At 48.9% G+C, this 14,995-nt stretch overlaps 1 protein-coding gene across 1 annotated transcript; it reads right to left on the reverse strand.

The window, feature by feature from the left end:
* Positions 1-3,093: 3,093 nt before the first annotated feature.
* On the reverse strand, positions 3,094-5,325 carry LOC127308494 (alpha-1,3-arabinosyltransferase XAT2). The gene is made up of 3 exons (XM_051339325.2): positions 4,958-5,325; positions 4,756-4,848; positions 3,094-4,625 (listed from the first exon to the last, which is right to left on the reverse strand). Exons 1-3 carry the CDS (start codon positions 5,088-5,090, stop codon positions 3,334-3,336), a joined length of 1,518 nt encoding a protein of 505 aa, XP_051195285.1. The 5' UTR covers positions 5,091-5,325; the 3' UTR covers positions 3,094-3,333.
* Between the last annotated feature and the right edge of the window lie 9,670 nt (positions 5,326-14,995).

Here is a 14,995-nt window from a genome sequence, read left to right on the forward strand (position 1 = left end):
TTAGTGATAATGGACATGTGAAGATGCGCTTAATGAAGCTATCCCATAGTGGCGTATGGGGGAGCAAATCATGAGTCTTCACGAAACAACAATGATTAAGTGATGCACTCCGGCTTGATGGAAATTGAAGCATTGTCATCAAGATCAAGCGGGATGCGCAAGGCAAAGGTATGACCTTGCTAGGTTTTCCTTTTACCGGTCTCAAGGTGGTTGTTGGGAGACCGGGTTATAGGATAGATAACCGCACTATCAAGAGAGGCTTTCGGTTGGGTAACTTGATCACATCATCTTAGGTAGCTCAATCCTTTACATACTTTGCATATCCCTATTGTTTCTGTGTGAGGTTCTTGAGCTTGTTGCTAGCTTTTCAACAAGCCTAAGTTCATCGAAAATAGAATTCGTATGTATGTTCTATTGCGTTTTCGAGTTTGGACGTATTTATCATTTCTTGACGTTGGGAGGCCCCCTATCTAAAATCATCTAAAAATATGTGTCGTTATATTTCCAACAAAATTGATTTCATGTCAATCGGAGTTCGGGAACATTTTCTGTTTAAAAAAAAGGAAAAGGTTTTGGCTTGAATCAATTTCTGGCCCACCGCCCGGTGAGGCCGAGCCTGCCACCAGCCCATCCGGTGCACACCGGCTCTGGTGCTCGTGCACACCGGGCCCGGTTCCAGGGGTCTCCTGGCCCAAGGCCGGCACCCGCTGGACCGGCCAGCCCAGCGCCCGGTCGACCGGCCCCCGCCGGTTGGGCTCTTTTGGCCGCTGCTGGCCTGCTGCACCCTGTCCGTCCTTCGGCATGTGTGCCAGCCTTTCCAGCGCCCGGCCTGGTGGACCGGCCGGCTGGCCGGCTGGGTCGTTTTTCTGCCCGATTTTCTCCACAACGGCTCTATTTTGTCCCATGCTATAAATATCCCTGCTTCCACCTTGGGTTGGTTAAGTTCTTCCACTCTCTCTCTCCTCCATTGTTGACTTTGAAGAACTTACCATATCTCTTGATTACCCCCATGATTCTTGCTTATTCTTGAGGGATCTAAGAGAGAAGATCTAGATCTACAATCCTCACCAATCCATTTCTCCTCTAAGTGAGGGGAACCCTTTGGATCTAGATCTTGGAGTCATTTGTTGATTTCCTCCTTTGTTCTTCCTCTCTAATCTCATCCTAGCATTTGTTGCTTTGGTGGGATTTGAGTGTGAAGGATTTGAACACCTTTGATGTTCTTGCTTTGCATCATTGCATAGTGTTGAGCTCTCCACCACGATTAGTTCGAGTGAGAGACCGTGAGCTTGTTACTCTTGGAGGGTGACCTCCTAGTTGGCTTGGTTGGTTTCCCAGTGACCTCCTTCGTGGAAGGTTGTGAATGGGCTTGGGCTTCTCCTTCGTGGAGCTTGTGAAGTGTTTGTGGAGCTTGCCATCTTTCGAGTGGAGGAAAATCTAACCATCAGGAAAGGGGCTATTCCTTCGTGGGATAGGCCCGGAGAAGAAGGTGAGCCTTCGTGGCATTGGGAAATCCTTCGTGGGATCCCCACCTCTCTAAACGTGGCGTACCTTCTTGCAAAGGAATGGAACACGGGAATACATCTTCGTCTCTGCGTGCCTCGGTTATTTCTATACCCGAGTTTACTTTTCCTTGTGATAGCCACCGAGTTTGAAGTATTTATTATATCTTGTTATCACTTGTTGTTCATATATATATTGTGACTATCTTGCTTAGCTCTAGTTATTGTTGTTGCACTTAGTTGAGCCTAGCATATTTAGGGTTTGTGCTTGTAAAATGAACGTTAGTTTAATTCCGCATTTTTACAAGCCAAATCCGTAAGAGTTTTTAAAACGCCTATTCACCCCCCCTCTAGGCGACATCTCGTCCTTTCAATAGGCTAGCTGTAGATGTTCTTACCCATGTGGAGTGTGGTGACATGCCGAAGGGGAGCAAGCTGCTGAAGCTCTCGGGCGGCTTCTGGCTTCTGGCGGCCGGTGGTCTTCCTGCTCATGGTTCTCTGGAGGTTGGAGCCGAAGATGAGTAGTGCAGATCTGGCGGCCTACCCTCAAAATAAGCTCGCGGTTCGTGTTCCTGCTCGGATTTGTTCTGATAGCCGAGTTCTTGCTCTTCTTCTTGGTCGGTGTGGTGGCGGAAGTAAGAAGGCAAGGGTTGTTGCTGAAGGAGGACTGAGGCGGCTATGGGGATTTTCTCGTGCGGAACACATCGCGACCTTCGTCGTCGCCGTGATCCTTGCCCGGCATGGCGGCCCATCTTCAGCCTCCACTTCGGAGCGTGGTTTCGAATCCTTCGCCGAAGTTTGATGCCTCTAGGGAGCCAAGTGGTGCGTCCCGGCTAGATTGCTTCGCCGGGATGGAGATTTCGAGCAAGCTTCTCTTCGATCTTGGCGGCAACGCCTGGAGGTCGCTGGCGACTGGTGGTAGAGCTCCCACTGTACTCGATTGCTTTTCCCTTTTTCTGCCAGAGGGTTTTATGTAAAAGTGGAGACCCTATACTCAAATACTAGGTTCTTTTCTGCGAGTGTTGCAAAGGGTATCTATGTAATTTGCACCCGCCACGTGTTGGAATGAAGCTCCTATGAGATCTTCTAGACCCCATCTTTCATAAAAAAAAAATCTCTCTAAACTAACAACCCGGGATTTAAACTTTTGTCCAACTGTACAGGTGGAAAAGGAAATGGGAGAAGGTGACACGGCGGCCGTTGAGTGTGCTTCCATGGACTGATTGGAAGCTTGTAGGCAGCAGCCTTGTGCGTCTGAGGATGTCAATACGAGATGACGGGCACACCGGGGGCCGGAGGTAGCTCGTAGTTGGCAGCCACCTTTCCTCCCAGTAAAGCGACGCGTCCACGAACCAACCAAACCTTCCGTTCCTTTTCCAATTCCGAGACATCTGCTTACGAAATCACACCACGACTTGGCGGCAGCACGCGTTGCCATCCACCCCTGCCAAACAGACAAATCTCCCAGCTCGCCAAGTCGCAGTCTTTCTCTCCCCAAATGACAACAAATTCTTGGAGATGTGAATCGGACGGAGAACGCGATGATCGCTCACATGACATTGTCAACGGCGATGATCGAGAGACGGCAAGATTATGATGCCAATACACGTCCTTCACATTTCTTTGTAAATTAATCGAATATAAGCAACCAATAATCACAAAAAGGCCATGTCCGAGCTCTGTAACAACAAGTTCTTGCTCGTCGTCGATGGAAATCTTGCCACAGGAAGAAGAGCAAGAACAGGAGGAAGAAGAAGAATCAAGTTAACCAAAACGAGTCCCGAAACGCGGATAGATATACACCAACCTATACCTATCGCCCACGACCGTTTCACGTCGCCGGCGTCGTGGACGTGGGCGCCGGCGGCAGCGCCGCGAGCACCTCCCTGAGCGTGGCCCTGAACCGGTCGAGATCCAGCCGGACGTTCTGCTTGTCGAGGTAGGCCGCCTTGAGCGCGTCCCAGCCCTGCTTGTGCACGGCGTAGGGGTCGACGAGCACCTGGTGTCCCCGCGGGTACTGGTCCAGCAGCGAGCTCTCCTCCAGCTGCACGTTGTAGTCCATGTACCTCACCTCCATGTCCGCCGCCGGCTCCTTGAACGTCACCCGGGTGAGCCACTCCAGCCCGCCGAACGGCACCACCTGGACCAGCACGGCGCCCGCGGGCAGGAACACCATGTTCGTCAGCCCCGCGCCGTGGACGCCGATCATGGCGTCGGCGGAGTTGACGAGCCGCGCGAAGGTGGCCATGTCGGTGTGCTGGTCGGGCTCCGCGATGCGCACCTCGAACCCCTCCTCGGCGGCCGCCGCCGCCATCTCCCGCTCGTTGAGGAACCTCCGCGAGTTCTTGCGCGAGATGATGAGCAGCCGCGGCTTGCCGTCCCCCGTGGCGCCGCCGCGGGACGCGGCGGCGCGCTCCAGCCCGAAGGCGTTGCGGAGGACGCGCTTGAAGTCGGCCGTGGAGACGTGCCCCGCGGCCTTGGAGGGGATGATGCCCATGTCCTTGTGGAAGTCGGACCCGACGACGATGCGCGGGAAGCAGTGCGTCTCGAGGTCGTTGTTGACGTCCACCACGTCGTACTTGGAGAGCTGGCGGAAGAGCGGCCGGAACTTGGCCACCCACCAGGGCTTGAGGTCGCTGAGCAGGAACTGCACGTCGCCCTTGAACTTGCGCGTGCTCAGGAACAGCGGGAACAGCACGTCCGTGTAGTCGTGGTACAGGTTGCCCGAGAAGCCGCGGTTGGAGAAGACGAACCCGGGGACGGAGTGGTTCTTGGTGCACGCCGGCGCGGCGGCGCCGGAGGGGAGCGGCTTGAGGGTGAACTCCCGGACGTGGGACATGGCCACGGGGTCGTGGTACCGCGCGTACGGCTTGGTGGTCCACTCCCTGTCCAGCCCGCTGATGTAGATGGTGGAGGCGTTCCCGACCACCCGGATGTCACCCGCCACCTCGCACCGCTCCGACCGCTTGCTCGTCATGAAGCACGTCGGCTTCTTCTTCTTCTTGCTGGCGCTCTTGTTATCCTTCTTCCCCGCGCCGGAGCCGGTGTTGGCGGCGACCTCCGCCGGAGCGGCCTCCTTGGTCGCCGGGCCGGTGTCCTCCTCCACATCCTCTTCTTCCTCCTCTGAAGTCAACCAATCAAGAAAAGGGAAGAGTTTGAGCAACATTTCGTACCCAAAATCAGGAATCGAGCTGGAATTAATCAGTCGACCGATCCGGAATTCCGGACAGGAGACGACGGAAGCGGTGCTGACCTTGGGCCGTGTTGACGGCGGGGACGCGCTCGTCGTCGGTCTCCATCCTGATGCTGGAGTTCATCTGCTCCTGCAGCTGGTCCTCGGGCTTGCCTGCAGCCATGCCAACACAAATCAGCTCCACACAAGCAAGCTCCCATCTTTATCCACCCAGCACAGCAGAGGAGCTAGCTCAAGACAGAAGAGAGAAGAGGGAGTGTACCTGGGCCGAAGGGCGTGGAGCAGTATCTGGCCTTGACGATGCTGAGGACGCAGAGGGAGAGCAGCATGGCGGCGATGATGACCCCGTTGCTGACCCGGCGCGGCTCCTGCCGGCTCCGCATCGACGCCTTCATCTCGCCGGCGAGCTAGAGCAGATCTGGAGCAGGAAGAAGCTCCCTTTCTTGCTTGCTGGGCTTTGCTTCCTGGCTCGCTCCTCGCTGTGTGTCTCCTCGCGAGGAGGAAGACTCTTCCAGAGAGAGAGAGAGAAGAGTAAGGCGAGATGCTTTGAAACTTTCTCGTGGCGAACTGGGTGATGCCGAGCTGGATCTGGATGGACCTGCCTGACCTGACCAGCTGCTTCCCGAGTATAAACGAGGTGGTAATAAAGAATCGGAATGCTGTTTGTTTGGGGCATCTCATTACTGCTGAATAATTGGTGGATTATCAAGCCGTCGTGCGTTCGTAAGCAGAGTGGGGGAAGAGAGGGTGGGCACGACGCGTTGGACCGTTGACCGGCTCGGGCTAGAGGCGTTGGATTAGACATGGTCCGACCCACTGTTGGGTCCTGTCTCCGTGGTATTTTTGCCTTTTCGGGGTGTAGGAAGACGTGTAAATTTGTATGTGTACATGTACGTGTTTGAGTGTTGCACGAGAGTATGTCGGGAGCGATAGAGAGAGAGAGAGAATAAATGTACGTACACGGGTTTCCTGTGTGCCGGGCCTCCAATACGCCTGTGTAAAAAAATGTGGGCAACAAGAATGAAACTTCTATCAAAGCATGCAAAGCACGAAACATTTTTTTTCGACAAAGAGGCACGAAACATTTATTTGAGATGCACGAAACATTTGTTCTATTAATGAACGAATGGATCAATTTTGGACCGCCGGGACGGGTAGAAATAACCTGTGCTTGTTGGATGGTTACGAGGGCAGGTGAGAGCAACCAGTGATGCTTCACCTATTTGATATCATGATACCACTTTTTAAAATATAAGTTCAAAATGCCGAAAAAACTGAAAACAAAATTTGTCGGTATTCACAATATGTGTGGTCACATTCCCGATAACTTGCAAAACTAAATTCGAAATACCCTTTGAGAAACAAAAAAAAAGTGAAATCCAACATAAATAGCGTCACGTAAAGACAAAACACAAAAGGTCATTATTCACATAGCAATTCTCTTTGCCTATTTCAAATTTGGTTTTGGAAAATTCTAGATAATGTGAACATATATTTTGTGAACACGAACAAATTTGTTTCCAAATTTTTGACACATATAACACTGAATTTTTTGAAGTTGTATAATGGTATCAAGTAAGATGTATGTGGTATCACTGGATATTTTTCTGATTGCAGTGAGACTCAACCCACGAAAGTTTAAACCCAAGATTCAATACCTCGATGTATCGTAAAGGACTCATAAAAATGGGGTGTGCGTGCATTCATAGGGATACGTGTATGTACATATTTGTGAGCATATGTACTGTGTTAAAAAAAAGACTATCAGGAGGAATGATTTCTTTGAAACTACACAAGAGGGAATTAAAGGCCATCTATCTTCTTTTTTGGCTTTCACGATGATGTTAGTGTTATCACCAGAATTTGACCGAGTCAGAGGTGGACCGCGATCAAGATGGACTTGAAGAATATACATAGAAGAAATACGTGAATCGGCCTGTTACGCAAAGTTTGGGCTAGTTTGCCCGTGTATCTGTAATATGTTAGGATACGTGTCGGTTAGTTAGAGTTTGTCTCGTGCACGGTGGGGATTATTCCCACGTTAGAAAGTCTACGGACTATAAATATGTATCTAGGGTTTATGAAATAAACAACAATCATCGTTCACCACAAATCAATCTAGGCGCATCGCCAACTCCTTCGTCTTGAGGGTTTCTTCCGGGTAAGCATCATGCTGCCTAGATCGCATCTTGCGATCTAGGCAGTACAAGTTTATTCGTCGTTCATGCGTTGCTCGTACTGAAGCCTTTTTGATGGCGAGCAACGTAGTTATCTTAGGTGTGTTAGGGTTAGCATTGTTCTTCGCATCATATGCTGTCGTAGTGCAACCCTTAGACATCTAGCCGCCCTTACACCTATTTTAGGTGTAGGGGCGGCACCCCGCTTGATCATTATTTAGTAGATCCGATCTGTTATGGTTGCTCCTTGTTCTTCAAGGATTAGTTTAATATCTGCATAGTTAGGCCTTACAAAGGGCTGGAGGATCCAGCGGCGCGTAGGGTGTAGTTTGCTAGCCCTAGACAGGATGTTCCGAGGATCAACCTCGTGTTGGTTTTTAGGCCTTGTCTAGGATCGGCTTACGATCACCGTGCGCGGCCGCGAGGCCCAATCGTGAGTAGGACGTTCCGATTATGCGGTGAAAACCCCAAATCGTCGTAGATCGTTTTAGCTTTATCTTGATCAAGCAGGACCACCATATATTCGTGCACCTCGTACGAATCATGGGTGGATCGGCTCCTTGAGCCGATTCACAGGACAACCTGAGAGCCGATCGAGGCTCGTATTTAATGTTTACGTGTATGCCATGCAGGAAACTAAGCGAGGCATCTCCATCACCTTCCTGACCAGGTATAGGTCAGGTGGCACGCCCTTGCATCAGCATCGGACGTGCGTGCCGGAGTCTTTGCGGGCCGTCGCTCGGAGGGACCAGGGCCAGCCGCAGCCCTAAGTTGCTCCCGGCTCTCCTGTGTTGCCCGTCGTTGCTCGCCGGTGGGTTTCTGACCGCAACACATTCTGGCACGCCCGGTGGGACAATCTTCGACATCAACCACATCGCCATCTACATCTGAGATGGCGGACGGCACCCCAGTCACTTACGAGGATCTGACCGACGAGCTCAAGAAGAAGTATGACGAGGTCAAAGCTATCCTCGAAGCCGACCTCATCGGCTCTTTTCACAGAACCCGCTCACATGGCGTCAGGTGGAAAGGGTTCTCACCTGAAGGCGCACTCGATGGAGTGGACCTGTCCGCCCCGTCAGAAGAACGCACCAGGTCCCTGCGTCAGGAGATTAGCTACATGGTGGCTCACTCGCTGCACCGCCATTCTGAGAGCCTGGTGAACACTTTGGAGCGTGTCGCTTTTCGGATGATCCAGGAAATCATGAGGCATCAGTGCTCTCCGTCAGGACCAGCTCTCGGGACCTACCAAGGAGAGATGCCGCTCCAATCCCGTCCACCGTCGCCATTCGCGTTGACAACACCGGAAGTGCCGAATTCGCCGGCATACGCCGTCGACATGGTGGAGTGCACATACCCCGGGAGGTACCAGCCAAGATTCTCGTTCAACATCAACATGGTAGGACTTGGGCGCCACCCTGGTAAGGACGGAGACGAGAGCAGCTGCTCTCATAGCGAAGACAAGGAGGGAGCCGTTCCACGCGATCGGTCCCAACACTTCCAGAAAATCCTGGTTACGATCAAGAGGAAGGCCGATTCCAGCAATCAGCCCGTACTATCCGTGCCACACGATCTCCCTGCTTTTGGTGTCGACCTCACAGGTGACGGGAAGTTAGGGTATGGGTTTACATCGGCTGATGAGCTAGAGGAAGTCGACATCGGTCCTGGGGATAAGCCGCGACCAACTTTTATCGACGGGGAAGTTAGATCCACGGCTCGGGGTCGGATGATAGCTACGGTGAAAGAATACCCAGTTGCTTTGCATGGGATTACACAGAGATGCAGGTTAGACAGAGCATCATTGAACATCGGCTCCCCCTTAAGAAAGGATTTCGGCCGTTCCAACAACGAGCACGTCGGATGAGGGCCAAAATTACGGAAGAAGTCAAGAAAGAGATCGAGAAGATGTTGGCCGCCGGGTTCATCGGGCCATGCGGGTATGCTTTGAGTGGATCTCCGATGCTCGTTCCTGTAGAGAAGAAGGACGGCCGATGGCGGGTGGCCATCGATTTCCGAGATCTCAACGAGCCACTCCAAAAGATGAATATCCGATGCTGTGGCGGAAACATTGATCAATGCAAGCTGCGGCCACATGGTATTGAGCTTCATGGATGGCAACGCCGGCTATAACCAAATCTTCATGGCTCCGGAAGACATACACAAGACCGCATTCGAGTACCGGGGCGATAGGCTTGTTTGAATATGTAGTCATGACCTTTGGGTTGAAGAATGCTGGTGCAACGTACCAACGAGCTATGAATTATATATTTCACGATTTGATCGGCAAGTTGGTGGAAATCTACATCGACGACGTGGTAGTCAAATCTGTCTCCATGGAGGGACACTTGGATGATTTACGGCGCGTCCTAGACCGAACTCGGAAGTTCGGACTGAGAATGAATCCGAAGAAGTGTGCTTTTGGTGTGACGGCTGGTCAGTTCCTGGGTTTTCTGGTTCATGAACGGGGAATTGAGATCGGCCTGAAAAGTCAAGAGGCGGTGCGTACCATGCAGCCGCCCACCACGAAGAAGGAACTCCAACGTCTCATCGGCAAGATCAATTTTGTCCGACGATTCATCTCTAATCTGTCAGGACGAATCGAGCCGTTCATGGCACTGGTGAAAACTAAATCGACGACGAGTTTCAGGGGCGAGAAACGGCGAGCGTTTGATGAGATTAAGCGGTATCTGACGACGCCGCCTGTGCTAGTTCCGCCCCAACAAGACAGGCTGTTCTACATCTACTTGTCAGTAGCTGACACGTCCATCGCTTCGGTGGTGGTGCAACTTTACGAGGGTGGTGAAAAGGTCGTTTTCTACCTCAGCAGAAGGATGTTGGACGCGGAGACAAGGTATCCTGAGGTCGAGAAGCTTTGCCTCTGCCTGTTCTTCACCTGCACCAAGCTTCATCACATCCTTTTGACGGCAGAGATCATCGTCATATGCAAGTCAGACGTTGTCAAGCACATGCTGTCGGCCCCTGTTTTGAAAGGCCGACTTGGTAAGTGGATGTTTGCATTGTCAGAGTTCGATCTTCGGTATCGGCTGCGACGATCAAGGGGCAAGCGTTGGCCGATCTCATAGCTGAACGAATCGGTACCAATATAGCAGCACTGTCTATACGTGCATGGGCTATGTTCTTCGATGGATCGGCTTGCGACGATGGATGTGGCATCGGCATTCTGCTCGTGTCGCCTCGGGGGCAGCATACTCCTTTTCAATCAGATTATCTACCCCTTGCACCAACAATGTCGCGGAATATGAGGCGGTGCGTAAGGGAATGGAGTTGTTACTGGAAGCCGGGGCAGAAGCAGTAGAGCTTTTTGGAGACTCCAAGTTGGTGATTAACCAGCTCACGGATGAATATAAGTGCGAGAGTGAATTGCTTTTCCCATATTGGATGGAATGTCGTGAGTTGATGACACATTTTCGGTACATCAACTTTAATTGGGTCCCAATATCCCAAAACACCGAGGCCAACAATCTCGCACAAATGGCGTCAGGCTATATAGACATACCTGACGGGGCAGAGGTTCAGGTGCAGTTCCTGGAGCAGGATGATTGGAGAGCCGAAATCTTCAATTACTTGAAAGATTCGGCTCGGGGGGCACCTAAACGGATAAGATACAAAGCCATGAAGTATGTCCTCATAGGAGACGACATGTTCTTAGGACGATGGAAGGGTTACTACTCAAGTGCCTGGGACTAACTGAGTCTAATCGGCTCTTACATGAAGTGCATGAAGGCGCCTGTGGAACTCATCAGTCGGCTCATAAGATGAAGTGGCTAATTAGGCGATCAGGGTTTTATTGGCCCACCATGCTTGAAGATTGCTTCAAGTACTACAAGGGGTGCCAAGCGTGCCAGATGTTCGGAAAGATTCAGATGGTACCCGCATCGGCAATGAACCCTATCATCAAGCCTTGGCTGTTTCGAGGGTGGGGCATGGATATGATAGGCAAAATCCATCCGGCGTCGAGTAAAAAACATGAATGGATTTTGGTTATCACAGATTACTTCACCAAGTGGGTGGAGGCCGTCCCTATGAAGAAGGTGAAATCAGAAGATGTGATCAAGTTTGTGAAAGAACACGTCATTCATAGGTTCGGGATTCCCCAAACTATCACGATGATGGCGTGTAACTCACACGTTCGTTGGGAACCCCAAGAGGAAGGTATGATGCGCACAGCAGCAAGTTTTCCCTCAGAAAGAAACCAAGGTTTATCGAACCAGGAGGAGCCAAGAAGCACGTTGAAGGTTGATGGCGGTGGGATGTAGTGCGGCGCAACACCAGGGATTCCGGCGCCAACGTGGAACCTGCACAACACAACCAAAGTACTTTGCCCCAACGAAACAGTGAGGTTGTCAATCTCACCGGCTTGCTGTAACAAAGGATTAACCGTATTGTGTGGAAGATGATTGTTTGCAAAAAACAGTAGAACAAGTATTGCAGTAGATTGTATTTCGATGTAAAGAATGGACCGGGGTCCACAGTTCACTAGAGGTGTCTCTCCCATAAGATAAACAGCATGTTGGGTGAACAAATTACAGTTGGGCAATTGACAAATAAAGAGGGCATGACCATGCACATACATATCATGATGAGTATAGTGAGATTTAATTGGGCATTACGACAAAGTACATAGACCGCCATCCAACTGCATCTATGCCTAAAAAGTCCACCTTCAGGTTATCATCCGAACCCCCTCCAGTATTAAGTTGCAAAGCAACAGACAATTGCATTAAGTATGGTGCGTAATGTAATCAACAACTACATCCTTAGACATAGCATCAATGTTTTATCCCTAGTGGCAACAGCACAACACAACCTTAGAACTTTCATCCTTTGTCCCGGTGTCAATGCGGGCATGAACCCACTATCGAGCATAAGTACTCCCTCTTGGAGTTACAAGCATCTACTTGGCCAGAGCATCTACTAGTAACGGAAAGCATGCAAGATCATAAACAACACGTAGATATAACTTTGATAATCAACATAACAAGTATTCTCTATTCATCGGATCCCAACAAACGCAACATATAGAATTACGGATAGATGATCTTGATCATGTTAGGCAGCTCACAAGATCCGACAATGATAGCACAATGGGGAGAAGACAACCATCTAGCTACTGCTATGGACCCATAGTCCAGGGGGTAGACTACTCACTCATCACACCGGAGGCGACCATGGCGGCGTAGAGTCCTCCGGGGAGATGATTCCCCTCTCCGGCGGGTGCCGGAGGCGATCTCTGGATCCCCGAGATGGGATCGGCGTTGGCGGCGTCTCTGGAAGGTTTTCCGTATCGTGGCTCTCGGTCTTGGGGGTTTCGTCACGGAGGCTTTAAGTAGGCGGAAGGGCAAGTCAAGAGGGGCACGGGGGCCCCGAGATGACGAGGCGGCGCGGCCAAGGGGGGGGGGCCGCGCCGCCCTAGGGTTTGGGCTCCCTGTGGCCCCACTTCGTTTCGTCTTCGGACTTCTGGAAGCTTCGTGGAAAAATAGGCCCCTGGGCGTTGATTTCGTCCAATTCCGAGAATATTTCCTTACTAGGATTTACTGAAACCAAAAACAGCAGAAAACAAGAATCGGCACTTCGGCATCTTGTTAATAGGTTAGTTCCAGAAAATACCACGAATATGACATAAAGTGTGCATAAAACATGTAGATAACATCAATAATGTGGCATGGAACATAAGAAATTATCGATACGTCGGAGACGTATCAGCATCCCCAAGCTTGGAGTTACGCTCGTCCCGAGCGGGTAAAGCGATAACACGGATAATTTACGGAGTGACATGCCATCATAATCTTGATCATACTATTTGTAAAGCATATGTAGTGAATGCAGCGATCAAAACAATGTGTATGACATGAGTAAACAAGTGAATCATAAAGCAAAGACTTTTCATGAATAGCACTTCAAGACAAGCATTAATTAAGTCTTGCATAAGAGTTAACTCATAAAGCAATAATTCAAAGTAAAAGCATTGAAGCAACACAAAAGAAGATTAAGTTTCAGCGGTTGCTTTCAACTTGTAACATGTATATCTCATGGATATTGTCAACATAGAGTAATATAATAAATGCAATAAGCAAGTATGTAGGAATCAATGCATAGTTCACACAAGTGTTTGCTTCTTGAGATGGAGAGAAATAGGTGAACTGACTCAACATTGAAAGTAAAAGAATGGTCCTCCATAGAGGAAAAGCATCGATTGCTATATTTGTGCTAGAGCTTTGATTTTGAAAACATGAAACAATTTTGTCAATGGTAGTAATAAAGCATATGCATCATGTAAATTATATCTTATAAGTTGCAAGCCTCATGCATAGTGTACTAATAGTGCCCGCACCTTGTCCTAATTAGCTTGGACTACCGGATCATCACAATGCACCTTTGTTTTAACCAAGTGTCACAAAGGGGTACCTCTATGCCGCACTGTACAAACGTCAAAGGAGAAACCACGCAATGGATTTCTCGCTATTGATTATTCTACAACTTAGACATCCATACCGGGACAAGATAGACAACAGATAATCGACTCCTCTTTTATGCATAAGCATGTAACAACAATTAATAATTTTCTCATTTGAGATTGAGGATATATGTCCAAAACTGAAACTTCCACCATGGATCATGGCTTTAGTTAGCGGCCCAATGTTCTTCTCTAACAATATGCATGCTTAACCATAAGGTGGTAGATCTCTCTTACTTCAGATAAGACGGACATGCATAGCAACTCACATGAAATTCAACAATGAATAGTTGATGGCGTCCCCAGTGAACATGGTTATCGCACAACAAGCAACTTAATAAGAGATAAAGTGCATAATTACATATTCAATACCACAATAGTTTTTAAGCTATTTGTCTCATGAGCTATATATTGCAAAGGTGAATGATGGAATTTTAAAGGTAGCACTCAAGCAATTTACTTTGGAATGGCGGAAAATACCATGTAGTAGGTAGGTATGGTGGACACAAATGGCATAGTGGTTGGCTCAAGTATTTTGGATGCACGAGAAGTATTCCCTCTCGATACAAGGTTTAGGCTAGCAAGGCTTATTTGAAACAAACACAAGGATGAACCGGTGCAGCAAAACTCACATAAAAGACATATTGAAAACATTATAAGACTCTACACCGTCTTCCTTGTTGTTCAAACTCAATACTAGAAATTATCTAGACCTTAGAGAAACCAAATATGCAAACCAAATTTTAGCATGCTCTATGTATTTCTTCATTAATGGGTGCAAAGCATATGATGCAAGAGCTTAATCATGAGCACAACAATTGCCAAGTATCACATTACCCAAGACATTTATAGCAATTACTACATGTATCATTTTCCAATTCCAACCATATAACAATTTAACGAAGGAGAAACTTCGCCATGAATACTATGAGTAGAAACCAAGGACATACTTGTCCATATGCTACAGCGGAGCGTGTCTCTCTCCCATAAAGTGAATGCTAGGATCCATTTTATTCAAACAAAACAAAAACAAAAACAAACCGACGCTCCAAGCAAAGCACATAAGATGTGATGGAATAAAAATATAGTTTCAGGGGAGGAACCTGATAATGTTGTCGATGAAGAAGGGGATGCCTTGGGCATCCCCAAGCTTAGACGCTTGAGTCTTCTTGATATATGCAGGGGTGAACCACCGGGGCATCCCCAAGCTTAGAGCTTTCACTCTCCTTGATCATGTTGCATCATACTCCTCTCTTGATCCTTGAAAACTTCCTCCACACCAAACTCGAAACAACTCATTAGAGGGTTAGTGCACAATAAAAATTAACATATTCAGAGGTGACACAATCATTCTTAACACTTCTGGACATTGCATAATGCTACTGGACATTAGTGGATCAAAGAAATTCATCCAACATAGCAAAAGAGGCAATGCGAAATAAAAGGCAGAATCTGTCAAAACAGAACAGTTCGTATTGACGAATTTTAAAATGGCACCAGACTTGCTCAAATAAAAATGCTCAAATTGAATGAAAGTTGCGTACATATCTGAGGATCGTGCACATAAATTGGCTTAATTTTCTGAGCTACCTACAGGGAGGTAGAACCAGATTCGTGACAGCAAAGAAATCTGGAACTGCGCAGTAAT

This window comes from Lolium perenne, chromosome 6 (genome assembly GCF_019359855.2).
Source record: "Lolium perenne isolate Kyuss_39 chromosome 6, Kyuss_2.0, whole genome shotgun sequence".
Classification (NCBI taxonomy): Eukaryota; Viridiplantae; Streptophyta; class Magnoliopsida; order Poales; family Poaceae; genus Lolium; species Lolium perenne.

Bases quoted from the DNA above. Each gene is read 5' to 3' on its own strand.
- LOC127308494 (XM_051339325.2), bottom strand. From the start codon at position 5,090: ATGAAGGCGTCGATGCGGAGCCGGCAGGAGCCGCGCCGGGTCAGCAAC. The intron at 4,849-4,957 runs GTACACTCCCTC...GCATGGCTGCAG, and splicing joins CTCCACGCCCTTCGGCCCAG to GCAAGCCCGAGGACCAGCTG. The intron at 4,626-4,755 runs GTCAGCACCGCT...GGTTGACTTCAG, and splicing joins CGCCGTCAACACGGCCCAAG to AGGAGGAAGAAGAGGATGTG.